Consider the following 25,023-nt stretch of genomic DNA (forward strand, 5'->3'; position numbering starts at 1 on the left):
CACAAGCGAATTTACTTTGTAATTTGCCAATTATTTGAAGGCCAAATAATTATTTCCCACCCAAGGTTTGATATAAATCCAACTTCCCACCAATTAACTATCAAAAATCCAAATACTTTTCTGTTTATTAAATTTCATTATTATTGGAAGGGATAAAATCATCATTTAATAAAAATAATTTGAAAAAATTATACACTCATCACATTTTTTTCCTAGATTTAAAAACTAAAAATCACCTTCCACCTTCCCCTCACTCAAAGTTTGAAAAATCACTATTTTTCCTTTGGATTTGCATTTTCTCCTTTGCCGCTTCTCCGACAACTGGAGCCAACAACCTCTGCCCTCCTATCTTCTAGACGAGGACAAATCATCAACCAATAGAAGGTCAGTCGATGATTTGTTGGTGAGGATTTATGCGATGCATAGATCTGTGGATTGGATGAAGACCTAAACTTTTTGTCTGACTGATCTGTGTGATGCATGAATCTGTGCATCATACGAATTCTTGCCATTGAATCATCGATTGATGATTTGTCCTCATTCGAGAGATGGGAGCGTGGAGGTTGGTCAACTTTAGTCATCGGAGAAGTGACGAGGGAGAAAATGCAAACTTTAAGGGAGATACAATGATTTTTCAAACTTTTAGTGAAGAGAAGGTAGGGGAAAATTGTTAGTTTTTAAACCTGGAGGAACATATGATGAGTTTATAATTTTTTCAAATATTTTTATTAAATGATGATTTTATTCTTAATAGTAATAATAAAATTTAATAGATGAATGAATATTTAGATTTTTAATAATTAATGGATGAAAAATTGGATTTACATCAAACCTTAGGTGGGAAATAGTTATTTGTCCTTATTTGAAACATAATGTCTCTGCATGGGTGGCATTATCCTCGGTTCATATGACAATCAGTTATTGTATCATTTCATGTAATGTTATACGTGTAAATAAATTTTATAAACTTATTTATATAATTTAATATAGTTACATTTGATTTAATGATTTTGAAATAAAAAATAAACAATGATATCACATAATTATAAATTATCATCTTAATTTATATAAATAAATTTATATAATTTATTTATATGCATAATTTTATTTGTATTATTTTGTTTGGTATTTCAAATTTACTCTACTCTTCAATGTTAAAAAAATAAATAATCCTATAATAAAGGAGGGCTTTTATGGTAACAGGAAAGGAGGAGCTCTTTAATAGTTTGGGCTTTCTTAGCCCAAAAAGTTGCCTAAATTTGGGCCTGGTATTTGACCCATGAGATGAGACGGAATACTTAAAATGATTAAACCCTTGAAAAACCTCGCTCAACAAAATTTTAGCATAACGCAGCCATGGTGAAGGCGTACCTAAGGTACGAACCAGCGGCTGCCTTTGGAGTCATAGTGTCCGTCGATTCAAACATCACATACGACAGCTCAGGCAAGCACTTGCTTGCTCCGGCTCTTGAGAAAGTCGGAGTTTGGCACGTCCGTCAAGGCGTCTGCACCAAATCCCTAGTCCCTTCTACTTCCTCACGTGCCGGTCCCTCCCTCGCTGTCACCTCTTTAGCCTCTTCACCTTCTTCTCTGGTATGTATTTCTTACTTAGCTTATGTTTCTTTGCTTAGGAGATAAGAAAAGTGGATGATTAATGAAGAAAAAAAATGATTCAATTCAATATATTTTACTGGTCGACCCATCTATTTGGAGAGCAGACATAAAGGCGCTTTGTATTGGAGGTTTTTGATAAATTTGTGAAACTTGACGAGGTATGCAATGATTTTAGGAAATAAATTATTGTTTTCTTAACTTCGAGGAGGTTTCTGGCGAATTTTGAAACTAGCTGGTAGGCATTAATGTAGCCAAACTTCATGAGATTTCTATTGAATATCTGAAAAAAAGGAACAAATAAGCTCTAATGGAATTTGGGCTATTTTTTTGGTCTTTTTACAATTTTTCAAAAATTTGACGGTTGTAACTTTTGTGGTTATGTCTGCACTGTTTTAAATATATTTTTAATTCTTAAATTTGGAAAATTGGTCTTAATGTAGGTGGCAAGTGGGTATGCCGATGGTAGTATAAGAATTTGGGATGGTGACAAGGGAACTTGTGAGACCACATTGAATGGACATAAAGGGGCTGTCACAGCTTTAAGGTATAACAAGCTTGGTTCTTTGCTTGCATCTGGAAGCAAAGATAATGATGTTATATTATGGGATGTGATTGGTGAGACGGGTCTCTTTCGCCTCCGTGGGCATCGTGATCAGGTTTGTTATTTACAGAATTTTATCCATATCCATAGCTTGGATTGTTTGCTGAGTGCTATTGCTTATTTCTTCTAGGTCACCGACCTAGTTTTTCTGGATGCTGGTAAAAAGCTTGTTAGTTCTTCCAAGGATAAATTTTTGAGAGTATGGGATCTAGAAACCCAGCATTGTATGCAAATAATTAGTGGTCACCATAGTGAAATATGGTCCATAGATGTTGATCCTGAGGAAAGATACCTGGTCAGTGGTTCAGCTGATGTGGAACTGAGATTTTATACTGTTAAGCATGACTTAGTTTACAGGAAATCCATATCTGATCTCAGTGGAAAAGAAAATTTGAATGATGCTGATACAGTCTCTCAAGATAAATGGCAAGTTTTGAAGCACTTTGGTGAAATTCAGCGACAAAACAAAGATCGGGTTGCAACTGTGAGATTTAGTAAGTCTGGAAATTTACTGGCTTCTCAAGTGGCTGGTAAGACAGTTGAGATATTCCGTGTATTGGATGATGCTGAAGCAAAGCGTAAAGCAAAACGTAGGATTCATAGGAAGAAAGAAAAGAAATCTATTAAAGGGGCAGTTGAAATAACTGAAAATGGAGAGACAAATCATGGAGCTGAAGATGACGGGAATAACCTTGTGGTTACAGTTCCAGATGTTTTTAAGCTGCTTCAAACAATTCGAGCTAGTAAAAAAATCTCTTCCATTTCCTTCTGTCCAATTAAACCAAAGAGCTCAGTAGCTACTTTAGCGTTGTCTCTGAACAATAATTCATTGGAATTTTATTCTATTGAGAGTTCTTCAAATACAAAAACACTTGCTATTGAGCTACAGGGACATCGTTCTGATATCAGAAGTCTTACACTTAGTGCTGATAACACTCTTTTGATGTCAACAAGCCACAATGCAGTGAAGATTTGGAATCCTAGTACTGGTTCTTGCCTGCGAACTATTGATTCTGGATATGGACTCTGCGGTCTGATTGTTCCTAATAACAAGTATGCATTTGTTGGAACTAAGAGTGGAACAATAGAAATCATTGATATTGGAAGTGGTACTTGCATGGAAGTGGTGGAAGCCCATGGCGGCTCCATTCAGTGGATTGCTGCCATTCCAAATGAAGATGGTTTTGTGACAGGAAGTGCGGATCATGATGTTAAATTCTGGGAGTATAAATTTAAACAGAAACCTGGTCAGGTATGATTCATACATTGTCCTGTGGTCTTTTAATTTGCCAGGTCTGTGCTCTGGAAATTCCTACAAGAAGAGCGTAAGACTGTGTGATAACAATGTGTAGAGAACATTCATGTTCTATTTGTGTGCTTTCATTTAAGAGAGCGTATATTTGAAATATTTCCTTTTGTTCACTGTGTTAGAAACAAGGTATATATGCGAGAGAGTGTCGGTAAGTGAATTCAAATTTTAGTCTTCTCTTGATACTTGTGGATGGTTATGTTCTTTTATAAATAGAGGACACTTGCCTTGGGACCTTATAATATGTTTGATGCAATTTTCATACCACATATATGGGTATTTTTATTTTCTAAATCATTTCTGACAGTTATAATTTATAGAGATGTGTACCATTTGATTTAGATGAGTTTTGGCCTATCCAAACTAAGCTAGAAATGGTAGGGCTCGCTAAATTGTAAACCAACCAAAGTAGTTATGTGAAGAACCAAACCATTTTAGATTGATACTTTGTTTATATACATAAATCAATCTTTCAAGTCAATAAATATGTTGACCCTAGAGATATAGATTGATACCTGTTTATATTTATAAGGAATTTGTATATTTTTGTTTGATTTGCATTCTTTGGTATGATAAAATTAGACCTAGACCAAGCTAAAATAAATTAGACTTGGGTTTATTCTACCTGTAAACCTTAATAGTTCCCTAAAGCGCACCTCAAACTGCCGAGGTGGCTTGTTTTGATTTTGTGTTTATCCTTCTTTTTTCTTTTTCCTGCACTTTTACAGTATCTGCAGATATATCTAAGCAGCTCATGTCTGAAATATGTTTCTTTTATATGATAGAGATTGGAGATTGTACCGTTCTTTTAGTGTATGATATGTTAGAATGCTAAATTGATTCAGTTGTTTGACAGGACTCTAAGCCTCTCTTGTTGTCAAATGTAAGGACTGCAAAGATGAATGATGATGTTCTAGCTGTTGCTGTTAGTCCTGATGCTAAGTATATTGCTGTTGCACTTTTGGACTGCACTGTGAAGGTTTATTGTTTTCTTTAATAGTGCCATATTTGAATTTTTACTTTAGTTGTTGCTCTGGTTTGACTTTTGTATTGTTTTCGATTTTATATGTGGAATTGTAATGAGAACATCTAAGTCATAATATTTTGGTGTGAGCCTCAAAAAAACTGTTTTCCATAGCTTCTTTCGTCTAACACAAGTCTTGCTCATGCAGGACTTGTAAAATATGAATTAGGTTGTTTCACAGTAATAGTCTTCCTTCATTAGGAGTACCTCCTTATGATTACTTCCTTTCTCTCTTGTTACTATAAGCATTTTTCTATCCTGATTCATTTCTGTTCATTTTTATTTCAGGTGTTTTTTGTGGATTCACTCAAATTTTTCATTTCCTTATATGGCCATAAGTTACCTGTCCTCTGCATGGATATTTCATCAGATGGAGATCTGATTGTGACTGGCTCTGCAGACAAAAATTTGAAGATTTGGGGGTTGGATTTTGGTGACTGTCATAAATCCATTTTTGCACATGCTGATAGGTGATGTGTTTATATAATTGAATAATGAGATTAGAATCTAGCGTATTGAATTTAAAATCTCCTCAGTAGAATTTGGAGTAAAATTTTGTTTAAACAACCTATTTGTTTGGCAGTGTCATGGCGGTGCAATTTGTGCGCAACACCCATTACATGTTTAGTGTTGGGAAAGATCGCCTTGTCAAATACTGGGATGCTGATAAGTTTGAGTTGCTTTTAACTCTACAAGGACATCATGCTGATGTTTGGTGTCTTGCGATGAGCAACCGTGGTGATTTTATTGTCACAGGGTCTCATGATCGATCTATACGTCGTTGGGATCGTACAGAAGAGCCATTTTTCATTGAGGTACTATCTGGTCTCAGACTATTACAGTGATAAGGTGGTATGGAGAAAATGATGATGTTGGTCCTTTCTCCTGATTGTAATCATGTTAAGCTTTGGCTTCTTATTTTTTTCCTTAATTTTTCCTGAGTGAAGTCTTGCCAGTGCAGGAAGAGAAAGAAAAGAGGCTGGAGGAAATGTTTGAGTCTGACCTTGACAATGCAATAGAAGACAGGTATGCACCCAAGGAAGAACTCCCAGAAGAGGGAGCAGTGGCCTTAGCTGGGAAGAAAACTCAAGAAACCCTTACAGCAACTGATATGATTATTGAAGCTCTAGACATAGCAGAAGAAGAATTGGAGCGTATTGCTAAACATGAGGTATCTTAGCATTCCCTTTATCTAGCAACCATCCGGATTTGATCTGTGTTTTTGTTGTTTTCTCTTAAGTCTTATGAGGTATATTAATGTTCCCTTATTAGACAACTGTAGCAACACTTATAAGAGAAGAAAGTTACCATGCACCGTACTGCACTGCTTTATACCCACTTAGATTAAACCACCTCTCTTAATCAAGAGAGGTATGATAGGAGTTCAAGAGTAGCTTCCCTCAGGTTGCACGGTCAAATAATTAGGATAATCTTGTTTTTCTACAACAAATATTAATGCTGAATGTCCTTGTTTTGCTCTTAAAAAAGCATTGTTTTAAGAGTACAGATAAAGTGTATGGAAATGGGCAGTGTGGTGCATATCTTGTATTCAGAATATAGTTGCTACAATAAAATATTGGCTGACTTTAAAGTACCCTATAACATTTTTATTACATTTGATACTTTATTTTTGTGATTTTCAGGAAGAGAAAACAAGTGGAAGTATTGCTGAGTTTCAACCAGATATAAGAATGCTTGGGCTCCCTCCCTCAGATTACGTTCTCCGTACACTCTCAAATGTTAACACTAATGATCTGGGGCAGACATTGCTGGTAAGCAACAGCACTTCATTCATTTTTTTTCCCATCCCGCATAGTATCCAGTTCTCTGAATAAAGAAGTAGGAAACCAAATATTATCAATTTCATTGTGCTAAATTATTTACAATTTTGTGTTGACGGAAATTTAGGATATAAAGCTTTTAGCAAATTGCTTCTGATGAGCATTGATTTATTTGACTAGTAACCTTCTGTGGGTTAGTTTTATCATAGCTAATTTAATACCTTCGGTCTGTATTTCCTATGTTTTAACTGAAGCTGTAAATTAAGTGCTCTGTATATGTAAGTTGTCCAAGTTAGGAAGTTTATCAAAATGTTGTATTTAGTGTATATCTCATCATTGTCGCCACAATTAATGTCTTATTTTGTTGGAGTTTGGTATATTTTTTTCCCTATCTTCCTCAAAAATGCTGGTTTTTGGTTCACTCGGAATAAATAAAAAAACTAATAAGAAATCTAGTGCATCTATAATAGTCTCATACTATGTGGGTTTGAAAACTATTGCTAAATAGACAAAGGGGATTAAGAAGAGGAAGAAAAATTGGACCTTTGCTTATAAAAGTAAAAAAAGATTGTGTCAGGCATGTCAAGAATTCACATATTTTCTTGCTGGGTTTTTTAAAGTAGTTTTTATAGTAGTTCTTGGATAGTTGAGCTCATCCATTTATCATATTTACAAATCAATTTTTAATTGAAAGTTTGATATTTATTTTCTGTTTAGGCCTTACCATTCTCAGATGCTCTGAAGCTTCTGTCTTATTTGAAGGATTGGGCTTCTAATCCTGATAAGGTATCCTCTTTGCACTTTTGATTATATAGAATTTTTGGCACTTGTAGTGTTACAGAATATACTGCCTTTTGTTATGCTTTGGGTTACCTATCTTCAAATTCCTTGCAAATGTCATTTTTATGGGTTTATGTATCTTGGTAAAATATAACTTGTAATACTATTATAATTGTTATGCAGGTTGAGCTCGTTTGCAGGGTTGCTATGGTGCTATTGCAAATACATCATAATCAGTTAATTACTACTCCAGCAGCTAGACCTGTGTTGACTGCCCTAAAAGACTTTCTATATGCAAGAGTCAAGGTAAATATATTTATATTTATAATTTTATTTTAAAGTATACATTTGTGTTCTGTGAGGTGAGTGGAAATTCTGTAATATGTTAGCTGAGTATCCAAAATCTGACCTTCTCCTGATTAAATTTGTTTTTCAGTGTTGCTCTGTTAATTCTGTACGAAATATCTTTTTGTATGATTTAACCTTGAAATCTGGTATTCCGAGAATTAATAGAATGAAGATGATATGTTATATATATGAGTGTGCTTTCATGTTTGCACAAAATTATATATTATTGATGTGGTAAAATGATCACATCTATCAATTCTTTGCAATTATTATCATTATTATTATTATTTCAAAATGGAATAATTCCTTTAAATTTTGTCATTGATAGAATGTAATTGCGTGCTACAAAGAATTTTATTGCATGAAATTTTGTTATGATGCTTGAAGAAGCCACCTGTTATTGTGATATCCATGATTGTATTAAATTTTCTGTATCAATGGGGTTCCTATCAATTTACTGAAATGATGGTGTCATTGTTTTTTCTTTTTGTTAAGAATTCAATCAGTCTGGCTGTTTCATGATAAAGAATATATATGATAAATTTGAAGATCACTCAATGACTAAAGGGTCTGTGAACTTGTATCAGGAACGGAAAGATACTGTTGGTTTTAATCTCGCTGCGATGGATCATCTCAAGGTGGGTGGTTGATTTTATGTCTAATTTTACAAATTGTTATAATAAACAAGCCTAAGATTTTAACTTTTGTTTGTGATTCCAGCAATTGATGGCTTTGAGGTCAGATGCGCTCTTCCAAGATGCAAAGGCGAAATTACAAGAAATTCGATCATATCAATCGAAATGTTTGGAAGCAAGGGCAGACACAAAAACTGAAAAACGAAAAAAGAAAAAACAGAAAAAATCAAGTGATATACATGCTTGGACATGATGCTGAGAAGTCAAATTTTGAAGGTATAGAATACTTACTACTGCACAAGCTGAAGATAACATACATGATAAAATGCATTGGTTGGCTCAAGAAAACAGGCAGTAGGAAGGGCATGTACAACTACAGGCACGTCTATTTTATTATAATTGATTTTTTTTTTTTTTTGGTTGTGGCTCAAAGCATGTAGAAAGAGGGCTTTGCCTCTCTAAAGTTTTGTTTATTGTAATACATGTCAGTGATATCTATTCTCTTATTTATAGGTTTTTTTATTTTTTATTTCTTCAATTCTTATATTTACAAAATAAAACTTGAAAAGAATATTTAACTAGGAAAAAAGTATTATAATTTTTTATATGGTAAAGAAATCTACTTTTTTGTGCATAAATGTTTTCAATAAAGTTATATATTTACTGTTTTGAATATTCAATTAAATACGTGGATAATTTATATGATTAATTGATTTTAAATTAAAAATAAAATATTATTTAATTAGGAAATATCATATTATTTTAATATTTAATTGTAATTTTATGTATGTAGTATTGTTCAAATGTTATTATCGTAAGCCGATTGTCCTATTACATCTTATAACTCGCAAAACTTGGGAGGAAATTGCTACAACTTACAAACCCCAAAAAAATCTAGAATAGAATGCACAACACTCGTGCTACCTAAAGCTCACCATAAGAAGCCTTGGTTGCTACAAATCATAGAATTGTTAGGATTTAAAAAAGAAAAAAGAAAAAAGAAAAGAAATAAACTAGGGATAATACAGGTTGGGTTTTACTTGAAGTTCTTGCCCTCAAAAGTTTGACCGAATTGCCAATTCTCAGGCACAACATGCCATGAGGTTGAGGTTCTACCATCACTTGTTCCAACTCGAAAAGTCAGTGACTCTCCAACCATCATCGCATCCGTCTGCCACTTTTGACCCCAATTTCGTGTCATTTCAGTCCATTTCAACTTCTTATTGCCCTTCACCAACATTTTAACCACATCTCCAGCTCCTCCTACATTCCACACAGACACTAAGTTGAAGTACGGATTCCCAGTTATTGTAAATCGAATCCCCCCTTGCTTTTGGCATGGAACCCTGCAATAATCAAACTAATTAACTCATAACCATAACTATTTCATGCATGCATGCATGCAAGCTTAATCACATGTTATTTTCGTATGTGTAGATGATGAAGATGAAAGATGAAACCTCCGATAATCAATGGAGACAATGCCGGCGGTGTACTCTGCAATCTCGTTAAATGCAGGATAAGCTATGTCAAAATGTTCACGAGGTGGGTTGCACCATCCGCCATTTTCAGTTGCTTGATTTTGACTTGGTGGGCACAGGTTGGTTGCTGTGACAATGAGCGAATGTTCGGGGTGGCAATACTGGGGGTTTTCAGTGCATTTAATCTCATAACAAGCTCCACAAATTGATCCATTGTTGAACAAAGGTGTGCTTACTGCTACTGTGCCTTTACCATATCCTTCTTTGCCAATATCTTCGTAGCCACAAGCTCCACCTTTAAGCAAATACAAATTTAGAAGCAACACAAAATCAAAGGCATGATAATTATATTAATATATTGAATAAAATCGGCCATACCAAATGATGCATCGTTTCCTTGATAGAAGGTGGCATGAGCCTTCTTCCAAGGACCTGGCATAAATTTTGGTTTTGGATGTTTAATATGGGCCACAGAAGCTTGACACTCAAGCAACATAGCAGCTAAAAGAAACAATATAAACACGAAGGATTTTGTAGGCAATGCCATGGCAATGTTAAAAGAGGATGGGTAAGCCATTTTTATGCTTTACTCCCTTGATAATTGCTTTTTTAAAGTTCGATAGATTGCATGGATATATATACTGCAGAAGAAATTAGCATGTTGTGCCTTTTTTAAGATATGAAATCTTTTGCTCCTCCTTGCAAATAGAAGGGCTACCAATTTTTCAGGAGTTTTGCGAGTCAGATTATCTTGCAGCAGTCGCCCACTCATTCACATTCTGTACATAGAATGGTCCTCCACCGGACGACAACCCATGCTATAAATAAATATATAATAAATAAGAAGCTATACAATGATGTAATAGAAAGAATGACAGACAATACATGATTCAAGGGGTTAAATTAAGCATATAGCAAATAAAATAAAATAAAAAATTGTAATATTTTTTGTTATATAAAGGCCTAACAATGCCACTGAAGTTATCCAAATAAGATAAGCCTTAACATAATTTTGAACTCTTTTATTTCCTCATATGACCTGTAGAGCTGGAGAGGATTAAATCAGGAGATAGGATTTCCAGTGCTCTAATTCCCTCCAACAAGAATATGTGCTTAGCAGCCATGGATAAACTTTTTTTTTTTATAATGACAGGGAATCTACCTAACTTTGTTAGACAAATAAACTCTGAGATACAGTGACTAAACTTACAACTATTGCATTGGATAATTCAATATTTCACTTTGTTATATCAATTTACTATTTAATCTCAAGTTAATCAGTCTAGGTTTTTCACATGAAAGAAATTATGCTAATCAAACTCTGACTTTTCATGAAGAGGTATTTTCGTTTAACCACTAAAACTAACCCTTGGTTTAGCAATGGATAAGTTGCTTTATGCTTCCATGTCTTTCGAGAAGTAGTTGATTTTAGAAATCCATGCAGTATAATGCAGTCAAAACCAAATCAAGCTTGATCTTTGTTCTAGCTCTAAATGGTCGATATGATAGGTATAAGGCAATAAGACTAGCTTGTTCAATGAGAGTTGACAGCCCACTTAAGAAAACCAGACTAAAAGTAATATATGAAGCTCTGGTAATAAACAAGAATAATGAGTCTCTCTCTCTTATCCCTAATAACAAAAGAAGACCTTATCGATGAAAATGTTACATACAGATTGGGTTGAAATCTTAATAAAACATGACAGTGTGGGATTCAAAAACCAAATTTCTGCTACAGTATATACTTCCTACAAGGTTGGAAATTGGAAGGACTTAAAGAAGTTGCTTACCAAATGGTTCTGTAATTGGCTACTGAAAGATCAAACTAACAATAATAGTACTGATATGTAAATTCTTCAGAAATATCTACCAAATCCAGCAAATGAAATATGTAAAGCATTGCAATGACAAGTTTAACAGAAATATCAACAAATTTGTCAATTACAGTGAAAGTAGAAGTGTTGTAAATTCTTCAGCAAAGAAACTGGCATAGAGGTTTTCTGAAACGTGATGGCAGATTTGTGAATATGTTATACAGTTCACACTGTTTCATGAGGAGAATTTGATTTACAATCTCTAAAGTCAGCTATATATATATATATATCCTCCATTGCATCTGTTAAAATCGTCACTATCTCCCTTGAAATTATCAGAGAGCTCTCCTAAAATGCGAGGGACCTCTTACCTATTTATTAGACCAAGCAATTCTGTCATTAGTTAAACCAAACCTCCAGGAGGTCAATGAAGAATGCCCATTCAACAAGCTTTAACGGAACAACTCTTTCATGTCAATAATCATGTAAAGAGATGCCTTTTGCCCCTAATCAGAAGTTAACATTAAGATGGATCTTCCTTTATTAACCAAAATAAAATTTTGCAGTTCAAGTAGGTTTTAACATTATGCACATTTTGGCTACATGAGAACTAAACTAAGATTGGAGCTTTATGCAGTTCAACTAGGTTTTAACATTATGCAGTTCAAGCAGGTTTTATTGAACTGTGACTGAAGCTTTAGGTGGAGTTGCAAGTTTTTCAGAGTTGAGCTGGTTTTGTTAAATAATTTTGGCTCATATTCGAAAATGCTTATCCTAAAGTTCCAGGATTGATGGAACAAACATTCCAATACAAGGAGAACAAGCATTCCAAACAACGTAATAATAGAACAGGTTCATTTAAAAAAGGAACAACTGTTCAAAACATCATTGCAGAGAAGAACTGTAACATCTCTGGTCCAATAACCCCGGCGCACTATCAAGATATTGTCCACTTTTGACACACAGTCCATCATGGGTTTACTTATGGGTTTTGCAACCCAAAACGCGTTTTGACAGTTAAGGAGCTCACAGGCTATTTAACCAATCAAACTCTCCCACCACTAACCAATGTGGGATACATAGACAGACCCAACATCTCTCCCGTGCTTTGTCGATGTGAGATTCGCCTAAGGGTATCACATACACCCCCCCCTTACGGGACTCAACATCCTCGCTGAGGTTTGCCCTACCATCGTTCAAGAGGATACGCGAAGCTGCTCTGATACTATTTGTAACATCTCTGGTCCAATAACCCGGCCCACTATCAAGATATTGTCCACTTTGGACACACAGTCCATCATGGGTTTACTTCTGAGCTTTGCAACCCAAAACGCATCTTAACAGTTAAGGAGCTCACAGGCTATTTAACCAACCAAATTCTTCCACCACTAACCAATGTGGGATACAGACCCAGTATCTCTCCCGTGCTTTGTTGATGTGGGATTCCCCTAGGGGTATCACATACACCCCCCCTTACGGGACTTAGCGTCCTCGCTGAGGTTTGCGCCACCATCGTTCAAGAGGACACGCAGAGTTGCTCTGATACCATTTGTAACAACCCTGGTCCAATAACCCGACCCACTGTTAAGATATTATCCACTTTGGACACACAATCCACAATGAGTTTGCTTCTGGGCTTTGCAACCCAAAACGCGTCTTAACAGTTAAGGAGCTCACAGGCTATTTAACCAACCAAATTCTTCCACCACTAACCAATGTGGGATACAGACCCAGCATCTCTCCCGTGCTTTGTCGATGTGGGATTCGCCTAGGGGTATCACATAGGCGAATCCCACATCGACAAAGCACGAGAGAGATGTCGGGTCTATCTATACTCTGTCTATGTATCCCACATTGGTTAGTGGTGAGAGAATTTGATTGGTTAAATAGCCTGTGAGCTCCATAACTTTTAAGACGCGTTTTGGGTTGCAAAGCCTAGAAGCAAAACCATGATGGACTGTGTGTCCAAAGTGGACAATATCTTGACAGTGGGCCGGGTTATTGGACTAGGGATGTTACAAATGGTATCAGAGCAACTCCGCGTGTCTTCTTGAACGATAGTGGGGCAAACCTCAGCGAGGACGCTGAGTCCCGTAAGAGGGGGTGTATGTGATATCCCTAGACGAATCTCACATCGACAAAACACGAAAGAGATGCTGGGTTTGTATCCCACATTGGTTAGTGGTGGAAGAATTTGGTTGGTTAAATAGCCTATGAGCTCCTTAACTGTTAAGACGCATTTTGGGTTGCAAAGCCCAAAAGCAAACCCATGATGGACTGTGTGTTCAAAGTAGATAATATCTTAACAGTGGACCGGGTTATTGAACCAGGGTTGTTACAAGAACGATCACTCCACCTATCTTTTCGTTGCCTGTACCAAAAGTATCTTAGTTTTTCTAAGAAGGAACAAACTGTTCCAAGCATGTCCATTTGTGAGAAATAGAACATGAAGGGAAACAAAATCATTCCATGGAGGAGTAAGAGTAATGAACTAGAACACCCATTCCATTGGACGGAAAGAAGAACTTAAGTCGAAGTATTATTATATTTAGGCTTCACTACATAAGGAAAATTCTAGTATACGCAATGTACAAGTTTTAGACATATTTTCTTCAGACTAATAAGACAACTTTATAGACACAAGCACATCACCAAACCACATAAATTTGTGTGTTTTGTGATTAATTGCTTTTGCCTTGATATTCCAAGTTAATTGTGAAACAGAAAACTAAACACAACAGAACACGTTAAAGCAGAAACAGAAAACTAAATTGTTTTAAAATAATTATTAATACAATAGATTAAATTTCACAATTTACACAGTAAAGCATTTTAACTAGAGTAACAAACATAACAAGCCGACACACAGCTCAGAGAGTCCTAATCAATACAATGGATCTCACTATACTCACATCAGAACCATACCAACTTTAATCTGACCACCGTAATCATGCTTTCAAAAAACAAATTTGTGACACCAGTAAGGGGCACAATTATCATATTCATCCCTATATTTCAGGAAGCAAATAACTCTGCAGGGGCATCAGAAGGAGGCTCTGATTGTGATGAATTTCCCTTATTATCTGCTGATGCTACCACATTAGGGGCTTTTAGTGCACCTCCAAGTTTCTGCTGCTCCTCGATGATCTTCTCCAGGTATTTCCCCTGAGCTTCAATTCTAACTTGTAACTGTCTTCGCACCTGAAACAAGTGTACCTAAACATATTACGGTTTCAATTACATGAAGGCAAGCAAAGTGTTCTGAAGAAATTTACTTCTATATATTTTACATTGTTTCCCATCGCTACAAGAAGAGGCCTTAACCCTATTTATGTTCTTTGTTTCAATAATTCGGACAATGATACCCCAATCCCACTTAAAAAAGAGAAGCATGAAACCAAACCTCAAGCTGCTCATGAAGACATTTTTGAACCTCCATTGTAAAGTCAGTGCTTCATTAATTTGCACTCCCCTGAAGAAGACAATGATATCCACAATGATATCCACAATGTTACGGTTAGCATCACTTGATCTAAACTTTTCCTTCAGAATGAGAACCTAAGCAAGAGTTGTGGGCCAATGAATGTACGAAGATGCAATGTTTCTGGAAGAGAACAAAAGTACACACCTGGAAGAAATCCTCACCAGACAGGCTCTCTCCAGAGACTTTCCTACTTAGAACCTACAATTTAAGGAAGAGTTCTCTCCAACTTCAGAAACGCAAACTTGAATGTGAAAAAGAACAAAATAAAAAGTGAAAAAAGTAGTGAAACAAGTAAATATTTAAAACAGAAATGAGTACTTTACCTTTACCAGGAGATTCTGGCAACAACTTAGCAAGATAATACTTTTACAACAAAAATGAAGACACTTTGCAATCGCTTTGAGAAATCAGGTACATCAACTCAATATCAGCATGTCTTGTACCAAAGATCTAGTTTCAACCGGATAATTGCACCTGCAAATGGTTCTTCACATGATAAATGGTCTTTCCAGGTATACCAGTGTTAGGCACATAGACAGAATAACTTCCAAAAAATTGAAAAGTTTTTCAAGAACCTTTATAATTTGGACAGCCCTCAATCCTCCACATTAAGAAGAAAAAGTCTTCAGATCCAGACAGGATATCCATCCATCAGTTCTGACGTACACAGAATATTTGTACATTTGAAATTTTCCATGGAAATTCCTCATACTCAAATTATGTTAATGTTGAAGCTAAAAGTCTAGTCCAAGTCAAATGAGATCATTTGGATATATACTTTATTAAAACTGCAATTAGCTAATCAAAATACTTAAGAGTTTTTGGACTATGAAATTCAACCCAAATATAAACCATTTTGGTAATATTGAGTTTTTGTTTGCTCCAAACAAACAAAGAAGAAAAGATTAACCTCAGAGAGCTTTACACATGCAGAAAAGAATGGAGTAATTTCTGCCAATATTCACACTACAAATCAATAAATAAAACAGTTCTCGGTAAATTTGTAAGAGGAGAGAGAGTTACCAGAAGCAGCTGTGCAATTAGTCTAGTATAGTGGTGTAGATATATATTAAAGAAAAACGCCAGAAAAGAACAAATCATTTAATTATCATAGGCATAGACACCAAGTTCTTCATAATATCTAGTAATCACAATTAGCAGACAAACTGTTTATTGACTTGATTCACGATTATGTTTCTCATCTGTCACCTCTTAATATAATCATTTAAATGAGAGAAACAACGAGCCAGATTATCAAATTTTAAATAAAAATACTCACTCTCTGGTCCAACAAGTTGCAAATTAGCATTCACAAAATCGTCATGAACATCTGAAGTCCACTGCAACCACTGCCTCCCAGATCCACCACCAGAAGTTGATCCTTTAACTGCAATTTTTCAAGCTGTTTAACAACTTGAGGTTTATGTTACACTAAGCATGCAGTTGAAAATTTCTTCAAATGAAAAATGTTGGATAGACTACAACTCAAACATACTTAGGAAAGATAAATATATATGATTCTGCTCTTGAGCTCCCACAAAGAGTAGGGTGTAATTGGTATCTTTTTCAAAACTGTATTCTGTTTTTTGGAATCCAAAAGCAGAAGAAAAAAAAATCTTTAATATATATGAAGCGAACGATCTGTAAACACAACTGGTTTAACTCGTTATTTATTTAAAGACTTTTTCATGTTCATTTATTTTTTGTGAAATAAGGAGACAAAGATTCCCAGATTCAAAAACAGATGAAATCTCTTTTCCCGTTTCTCCAAAGACAGTTTCGGGCACAATTACCAGATGCGCTTTCACTAATTTTGTTCTATAGAAAAAAAAAAAAACATTTTGAAGATACCAGATTCATCTATTTTTTTATTCAAATTCTTATTCAAAATTATGTTTCAACTCTTGCAAGTAGCAACCAACAGAAATAATTACCCATCTAATCTTCATAATAAATCCTTCAAATCTAATCAAGATAAAAAATAATTTTAAAAAAACTCTCAAGCACAAGTATCCCATACATTTCAGTTTCCAAATTAGGTAAGAATACTCATATCTCAAAAAGAAAATGCAGTTTCTCTGTTTCCCAATAACACCATAACTTTTTTGCTTACAAAAGATAACCAACAGGTGACATATGCAGGTATTTTTGCTTCATTTGTTATTGTCAACAAATCAAAATAGGTGAATAAATTCCAGAAATTCCATGAAAATGCAAACTTTAGAAAATAAAAGAGTGAGAGTTAGGAAATAGTACCAGAAAAACCAGAGAGCGAAGTAGAGTGTTAGAGAGAGTTTTGGGATACGAAAGTGGGATTGAAATTCAAGTGAAGTTTTCAAAATTAAAATATACAGCTCTTCAAAACAAGGGAGTATGTTTTGTTTGTAGCTGTAGAGCTCTAAACTTTACTGGTAGTTCGTTTGATCCGCTTGGTTGGTCAAGCTTCAAGACTGGTGGGTAGCCACTGGTTCGCCAACTGAATGTTAGACTACACCCCACTTTCTTTTTGAATTTTGCTCTTTCGGGGAAGTTTTTTAGGACTACAAAATACCCCATTTTCTTTTTTTCAATTTTACTCTTTGGGGAAATTATTTACACTTTTAAAAACTTTTTAGCATCCAATTTTTTAAACACCTCATTTTAAAATTCATTGAATTTCCAATTTTATTTTTATCTTTTTCAAATGTTAATATGAATTACAATTTTAATTATATTTATGAATATAAATTATCTAAAACTCAATTATAAGATGACATTTAGTTACCAGATTGTAAATATTATTTTGTTAATTTATTTTTTATTATTTATATTTTTTATTTAATTTATAAGTAATAAAAAATTATGACAATCTGTTATTACTAATGATAATATGACAGGTAATAAATGAGATATCACTTTTACTTTGAATATTAAAATATTATCAAATAAATTTTTATTTTATTATAATTATATTCTTATATATTAATTTTTTAAGAAAAATAATTTTATTTTTAATTAATATAACAATAATATAAAAATATTTAAAAATAATTATACCTTATGACATTTAAGTAAAATAACATATTAATATTTTTTTTATTTCATCTAATCAAATACAATAATTATTTATAACTATCAAATTTTATCGAATATAGTAATTATTTGTATCACGTAACCTTCTTAGTAATCTATCTTTAAAATATTTTTTTAATTTTAATAATAAAATATTATTCAAACCAAATACCCTTTAAGAGTCTTAAAAATAAGACCAAATTAAGTGAATTTGGATTTTAATAACACTAATTCTTCTTTTTTTTTTCTGTTTTTTAATTAATATTAAATTATATATAATATATAATAGAATATTACAGTAAAAACAATTTATATTTACTATTTTGGTGAATAATTTACAAGAGAATATGTATTTGTTTTGACATATTTAAATGGCTGATGAATTGATAAATGCAGGTGTTCATTCAGCCACATTCACATTGAAAAACAACTGTGCCTTCACCATCTGGCCAAGAATCCTAACCGGAAAAGGCAAACTAATTTTGTCCGGATTGGAGTTGGTCTCCCAAGCATCATCAACCTCAGACATGTCTCCTCCATGGTCAGGCCGCATGTGGGCTCAGAGCAATAGCACCAAGAATGCCTGTGGAAAGTTCACTTGTGCCACAACAGATTGCGGTGCTCCTGCGGTTGAGTGCAATTGTGCTGGCGGAATCCCACCTACTTCACTTGTCGTGTTCACACTAGCGGAAAACGGGGGACAAGATTTTTATAACGTTAGTCTTCTTGATGGCTTCAACTTGCCTCTTTCGATTACCCCACAAGGTGGAACCGACACTTGTCCGTCCACTAGTTGTCCGAAGAATGTGAACTTGACTTGCCCATCGGAGCTGGCGGTGAGCGACTCCACTGGGAGTGTTATTGTGTGCAAGAGCGCCTGTTTGACCTTTAATCAATCTCAATATTGCTGCACTGGAGATTTTTGTTTGCCAGAAACTTGTCCGACGACTACTTATTCTAAAATATTTAAAAAAGAAAGAATAAACTTAAAACTTTTCTTAGGAAGGTTACCTGGGCTGCAGCTCAGGCTATTCGGGACTGCATTAGAGATCCCTTGCCCTTCACGAAAGCAAGAAAAAATATAAATTTTCCGCATGAAAAGAAAGCAGATAAAAAAATCTTTCTTAAAAGGGCTTAACAATTAAAAAATTATAACATCATCGTTTATGACTAAGCAGGTCAAGCCATGCTACCTCAAAATTTCATTTATGAGACAGGCCGGGTTTCAAGATAAGGCTAAATATTACTCCCACCCTAAGTTAGTAAATTTCCCGCTGTTGCCTTTAGTTTCGAAAACTATCAATGTTCCTCCTGTCATTAGAGCCCGTTGATAAATTTTTCCCTCTGAGTTCTGACATAGGTTCAGAGATTGCAATGACGACATTGCCCAAATTGCATTATCAAAATAATAATAACAAAATAAATAAATACAATCTTAAAAATTAGTTATAAATTAAAAACACTTGGTCGAGGTCCCCAGCGGAGTTCAGCCCGCAGATATGTGGGCTATGCTAGAGCCCCAGGGCTCGGCCCCATCCGCAAATCGGCCCTTTACAGTCTGAAAAAAAAAAACATAATTAAAATTAAAAATAAATATACAATGATGTGGCAGGGCAATGTTTTTAAGCACACGGCTCAGTCCATTAAAAATCTCAGAGGCATAACCCAAAAGACTTTGGATCATATCCCGAACCCTGTCGTATGCAGACCAACACGGCCCATTGACAAGCCAGACCACACAGAATTTAGCCCGTGTTTAATTGGGATTAGCAGATGCACAAGGCAGAGAGAGAGAGAGAGAATCAACACAATTAATGTCTCCAAGGCCAGTCAATTTAACTGTAGTAGCTGCTAGACCTGTGATATTCATAGCTCAATAAATATTGGTGACCGGTGTTTATACACGGCCCATATTTTTCTAAAATATTTTTGGCTGAAGGACTATATCCCACCTAGGATTGCTGTTTTTTTCAATGACCTCTTTTAACTTTAAAAATCTTAAATACTCATTCATAAGTAGTTAAAATTAACGAACCCTAACTTCTTAAAATTTTAACTCTTTTTTTCTCATAAACTTTAAAAACTAAAAGTTTTCTCCCAACCTAAGTTTTAAAAAATGACAGTTTTCCCCTAAGGTTTGGTTTTTAGATCTCTAATGCCGTTACCAGTCGTCTATCCCTCTTGAAGTTTTCTCTCCTTTTGATGGTCTCTTTTCACCAATTTGGATGTTCGATCGATATTGAATGAAACTTGGAAGACAACGGGAGATGAAGAGTTTCATCGAGAAAGACATAGCTCTTCGTTTTTCAAAAGAAGATCGATGTCGAACGGGCATTCAAATGGGTGGAGAGAGACCGCCGAAGAGAGAAAAAGCTTCGGGAGGGATAGATGGCAGGCAATGTTGTCGGATTTAGTGTCGAAGATCTGTAAACCAAACCCTAGGGGAAAACTGTCATTTTTTAAAACTTCAGTTAGGGGAAAACTTTTAGTTTTCAAAGTTTAGGGGAGGAAAAAGAGATTATATTTTAGTTTATTTTTAATATTATAGATAAAATAACGATTTTACCCTTACTACCATTAATTTTAACTGTTCATGGGTGGATATTTGAGATTTTCAAAGTTAAAGGGAGGATATTTGGGAAGACAACAATCCTTGGGTGGGAAGCCAATATTTATCAAAAAGTTTTTATTAAATTTTTTATATGTTATATGAAATAACAATTTAAGTGCTCAAAATAATTATAAAATCAATAAAATATATGTATAATTTTTTACACAAATAATAATTTATCATTATATGGTTAGAAGTTGTTTTATCTTTAATTCAAAATCATTTAATCACATAATGACATATTATTATTTGTGTATAAAATCATGTATATAGTATTACTCTTATAAAATATTCTAGTCACATAATGGAAACCCTAATAGCTAAAAATTAGTCTTATCTAATTATAAAAGAACCATCTATGAAGGTGAAGTCACAAAGACATAAGATATGTCTTGACAGCTCAATTATTAAATTGTCTATAAAGGTGCGAGAGTGGCACATTGGACTGGGTGACATGGAGTGCATTGCCTAGTTTCGTGGAATTGCATGGGAATTATGGTAGTGTGCAACAAGGATAAGATATATCTCGACAACTCAGTTAATCAAGATATATGAATAATAGAGCAAATTATGGAGTGATTGAGATGACCCTCATAATCAAGGATGAGCAAATCATGGAGGAATTGTTGGTAACTCCTATAATCAAGCAAGAGCAATTCAAGGAGCAGTTTGGGGAGAAATTGTTGGGATTTGATTTAAAATATTGTATCATTCTTGTATAAAAAGAGACATAGAGATAGAGATATAGAGATACACAGCCATATAAATATACAGGCTTAGAGAGATACACACCCATATAGATATATACACATAGAGAGAGACACAAAGAGCACAGAAGTGTGGAAAGAGACATTGTGAGAGAAAATATAGCTTATAAGATATGAGTGAGTGGGTGGGTGAGAGACCATTTGTTAGTATCTTTTTGTATGATTTATACTTAAAAATAAAAGGTTGGGTTTAATCCTTAATTTCATTGTGTTCCACATGAGCGCAAAAGTCATTGTGGCGTTTTTCCTTGCACTTAGAGTGCGAAACCTTGAGCAAAGTATGGGGAATGTTGAGCAAAGTGTGGGTACACTTGGTTGCATCAAAGTGACTGTTTTGAACCCATTTGCAAGTTGAGAAATTGCTCCTATAATACCTAGCATGGTGGGGTCATATCCAACAAAAAGCAAATGGAGGAGAATGACCATTTGATTAGAGTAGTTCAAGATCAAGCTTCGCTTGCTCGATTGACGCTAATTTTGTTGGAGAAGTTACTAACGAAAAAAAAAATGTTAGAGATAAAGAAAATAAAATAATTAAGAAGAATAAAAATCATCAAAGAAATGATTTTATCAATGATTTTTCAACAATGCAATTGAGTTAAATTGACTTAACTCAATCTTGAGTTGGGATTACCCTTACTTGAATACGCACAAGCTAACTTAGATTGCATCCAACCCAACTCATGAGTCTTTCTTCATATATAGGTTGCAAAAGTCCACATATTTTAACTTGTATATATGTCTGTATAACATCTTCTAGAATATTCTTATCCCTTCTTATAATAATAAGAAAGAGTTTTAATGTACATAAATAATAATATATTATCATATAATTGATAATTTTAAATTAAAAAAACAATATTCAATGACAAAGTAACACGTTTTTGTTTGTACCAATTTTTGAAAATTGGATGGGACTGATCAATTCAACCGAGAACCATTTTATAATCTAGTTTGATTTTCATGGAATATTTGATCAATTGAAAAATCAATCCAATTTAGTGAAAATCAATATAAATAAACAAATTTAAAGTTAAATTGGTCCTTTATGTTGGTATATTTGGGGGTGTTTGATAGATGACATTTATATTCATGAATTGAATAATTTTATATGATTGTGAAGTGTTAATTCAACCTTTCATAAGCATTTATTCAATTATAAGACCTATATTGAAATTGACCGGTTAAACTATAAATCAATAAGGTTTGATTACTAACTCGGTTTTGAAAAAATGGGTTTATATAAAAATTAATATATATTATTTATGCACGTAATTGTATTAAATAGGGAATACTGCAAAATTGATATTATCCTCAGAGACATTAAGCAAGTCATAAACGTTTCTCTCTACTTAAAGAAATATATATTTTTTGTAGAATTCTTCGAATAGCAGATAGCTTTACTAAAGTTCTTCATATGGCAACATAATTTTGGCAGTATTAAAACGGTATTGATTGGCCTGTGTTCCTTTTATTATCATTTATTCCCTCCTCTCTGTTTAAATAATGCCTATATAATGCAACACTGGTTTTAACTTCTTCGCATTACACACTGAAAATTTTAAACAAGAAGAATATTCAGTAATGGAGATTCAATCTATCTTTGCTCTTACCCTCACCGTTATCTTCTTCTCTGGTAAGATACAGACTAACTCTTTTCTTTTTAACATTTTTCTGTTTTTCAATTAATATTAAACAGGATATATAATAACAACGTTAATATAACTTTAATAAATTATATTTATTTTTAATTTAAAATTAACAAATTATATGATAATATGTTATCGTTTATACACAAATTTTTAATTATATAGTGATTTATCATTGTTTGTGTATAAATCGTAATTATATAATAATATGTTATTGTTTGTGTATAAATTTATAATAATTGTTTGTATATATAATTTTATGGGTTGTTTTGACATATATGCATGGCTGATGAATTGACGCATGCAGAAGTTCATTCAGCTAGATTCACCTTGGAAAACCATTGTGCCTTCACCATATGGCCAGGAATCCTAGCCGGATCGGGCAAGCCGGTTTTGTCCGGGTTTGAGTTGGTCTCCCAAGCATCGTCAACCTTAGATATCTCTCCTCCATGGTCAGGCCGCATGTGGGCTCGAACCAACTGTGCCACCAACGCCTTTGGAAAGTTCACTTGCGCGACAGGAGATTGCGGTGCTCCTGGGATGGAGTGCAATGGTGCTGGCGGAACCCCACCTGCTTCACTTGTTGAGTTCACACTGGCGGAAAATGGGGGACAAGATTTTTATGATGTTAGTCTTGTTGATGGCTTCAACTTGCCTCTTTCGATTACCCCACAAGGTGGAACCGGCACTTGTCCGTCCACTAGCTGTCCGAAGAATGTGAACTTGGCTTGCCCGCTGGAGCTGGTGGTGAAGGACTCTGCCGAGAGTGTTATTGCGTGCAAGAGCGCATGTTTGGCCTTTAATCAACCTCAATATTGCTGCACTGGAGATTTTCGTTTGCCAGAGACTTGTTCGCCGACTACTTACTCTAAAATATTCAAAGACCAGTGCCCGCAGGCTTATAGCTACGCTTATGATGATAAATCTAGCACTTTCACATGTACTGGTGGAGCTAATTACGTTATCACCTTTTGCCCCTGAACTATCCAATTTCCTAAAAATGTCATTACAAATTTAGTTGTACACACATTGTTCTATTCAATTAATAAAGAGTTTGTTGTTGTTATTTTATATTTATGGTTTTATTATACAATATTTATTAAATATTTTTATCATTTGTATTTTATTTGTTTAAAAAAGAAAGAATAAACTTAAACTTTTCTTAGGAAGGTTACCTGGGCTGCAGCCGAGGCATGCTACTTCAAAATTTTATTTATGAGACAGGCCGGGTTTCAAGTGAAGGCTAAATATTTATGAGACATTGCCTTTTTAATAATAATAAATAAATGTCTTTTTAATCACTCATTCCAAATTAATTATTAGTTGGGACTGGAGGAGTCCAAGAGGCCGAGTACAGCCCGCAGATATGTGGATTATGCTAGAGCCTCAGGCTTCGGCCCTGTCTGTAAAATTGGCCCTATACAGTCTCTAAAAGAAATAAATTATTAAAAATTATTAAAACAATAATTAAAATTTAAAAATAGTATATGATGTGGCAAACCGATCCGTTAAGGCGCATGACTCAATCTGTTAAAGACCACAGAGACACGTCTCAAGAGACTTTGAGTCATATCCAATCCTTGTTATATTGCGGGCCGACGCAGCCCGTAGACATGCCAGCCACACTGAATTCGGCCCATGTCTAGTTGGGAGAAGCGGATGCAGCCATCAAAATAACTTGACTCTTAAGCATAGAAAAAACAACACAACTAACAAACATCTCCGAGGTCGGTCAATTGAACAGTGGAGGCTGCTAGACTTGTGATATTTCTAGGTCAATAAATATTGGTGACAGGTGTTTTTATAGGCCCATATTTTTCTAAAATATTTTCCTAAAAGCTTTTGTTGAATTATTCAGAGTTAATTGAAAGCGGTGTACCTCTGAAAGTACCAATAAATAAATGAAATAACAATTTAACAGCCCCTTGTTACAAAATTAATAGAATTATGTGTTCAGATTTTATATATAAATTTTAAATTATTATTTTATAAATAAGTATTAATTTATTTTAAATTTTTTTACTATCTAATTATATAATAACATAATATTATTATTTATACATAAAAATTATAT

At 34.3% G+C, this 25,023-nt stretch overlaps 4 protein-coding genes and 1 long non-coding RNA gene across 9 annotated transcripts; 3 read left to right on the forward strand and 2 right to left on the reverse strand.

Moving 5' to 3' along the window:
• The first annotated feature begins 1,323 nt into the window (after positions 1–1,323).
• LOC123193473 (WD repeat-containing protein 3-like) lies at positions 1,324–8,621 on the forward strand. The gene is made up of 12 exons (XM_044606488.1): positions 1,324–1,593; positions 2,055–2,270; positions 2,346–3,467; positions 4,381–4,503; positions 4,837–5,018; positions 5,132–5,363; positions 5,510–5,719; positions 6,192–6,320; positions 7,047–7,115; positions 7,293–7,415; positions 8,045–8,095; positions 8,178–8,621. The coding sequence occupies exons 1-12, from the start codon at positions 1,357–1,359 to the stop codon at positions 8,343–8,345; spliced, it is 2,862 nt and encodes a 953-aa protein (XP_044462423.1). The 5' UTR covers positions 1,324–1,356; the 3' UTR covers positions 8,346–8,621.
• Positions 8,622–8,958: 337 nt separating this feature from the next.
• LOC123225951 (expansin-A4-like) lies at positions 8,959–10,150 on the reverse strand. Its single transcript, XM_044650336.1, has 3 exons — positions 9,952–10,150; positions 9,553–9,880; positions 8,959–9,438 (listed from the first exon to the last, which is right to left on the reverse strand). The coding sequence occupies exons 1-3, from the start codon at positions 10,148–10,150 to the stop codon at positions 9,129–9,131; spliced, it is 837 nt and encodes a 278-aa protein (XP_044506271.1). The 3' UTR covers positions 8,959–9,128.
• A 3,984-nt stretch (positions 10,151–14,134) lies between these two features.
• LOC123213927 lies at positions 14,135–17,309 on the reverse strand. 4 transcript variants are annotated; one of them, XR_006501780.1, is made up of 7 exons: positions 17,128–17,309; positions 16,151–16,284; positions 15,447–15,528; positions 15,195–15,345; positions 15,016–15,069; positions 14,791–14,859; positions 14,135–14,588 (listed from the first exon to the last, which is right to left on the reverse strand). It is a non-coding gene; the product is annotated as an uncharacterized LOC123213927 (long non-coding RNA). The 4 variants fall into 4 exon arrangements; XR_006501778.1 differs by having other exon boundaries at positions 16,151–16,273; positions 17,128–17,308; XR_006501776.1 differs by having other exon boundaries at positions 16,151–16,258; positions 17,128–17,305.
• Positions 17,310–18,175: 866 nt separating this feature from the next.
• On the forward strand, positions 18,176–19,031 carry LOC123194525 (thaumatin-like protein 1b). Its single transcript, XM_044607761.1, has one exon. It carries the CDS (start codon positions 18,294–18,296, stop codon positions 19,005–19,007), a length of 714 nt encoding a protein of 237 aa, XP_044463696.1. The 5' UTR covers positions 18,176–18,293; the 3' UTR covers positions 19,008–19,031.
• Positions 19,032–22,775: 3,744 nt separating this feature from the next.
• LOC123212513 (thaumatin-like protein 1b) lies at positions 22,776–24,020 on the forward strand. 2 transcript variants are annotated; one of them, XM_044631677.1, is made up of 2 exons: positions 22,776–22,936; positions 23,257–24,020. In XM_044631677.1, exons 1-2 carry the CDS (start codon positions 22,885–22,887, stop codon positions 23,928–23,930), a joined length of 726 nt encoding a protein of 241 aa, XP_044487612.1. In that variant the 5' UTR covers positions 22,776–22,884; the 3' UTR covers positions 23,931–24,020. The 2 variants fall into 2 exon arrangements, with proteins under 2 accessions (XP_044487612.1, XP_044487620.1); XM_044631685.1 differs by having other exon boundaries at positions 22,778–22,936; positions 23,260–24,020.
• The last annotated feature ends 1,003 nt before the right edge of the window (positions 24,021–25,023 follow it).

The sequence above is a fragment of the Mangifera indica genome, chromosome 1, assembly GCF_011075055.1.
Source record: "Mangifera indica cultivar Alphonso chromosome 1, CATAS_Mindica_2.1, whole genome shotgun sequence".
Classification (NCBI taxonomy): domain Eukaryota; kingdom Viridiplantae; phylum Streptophyta; class Magnoliopsida; order Sapindales; family Anacardiaceae; genus Mangifera; species Mangifera indica.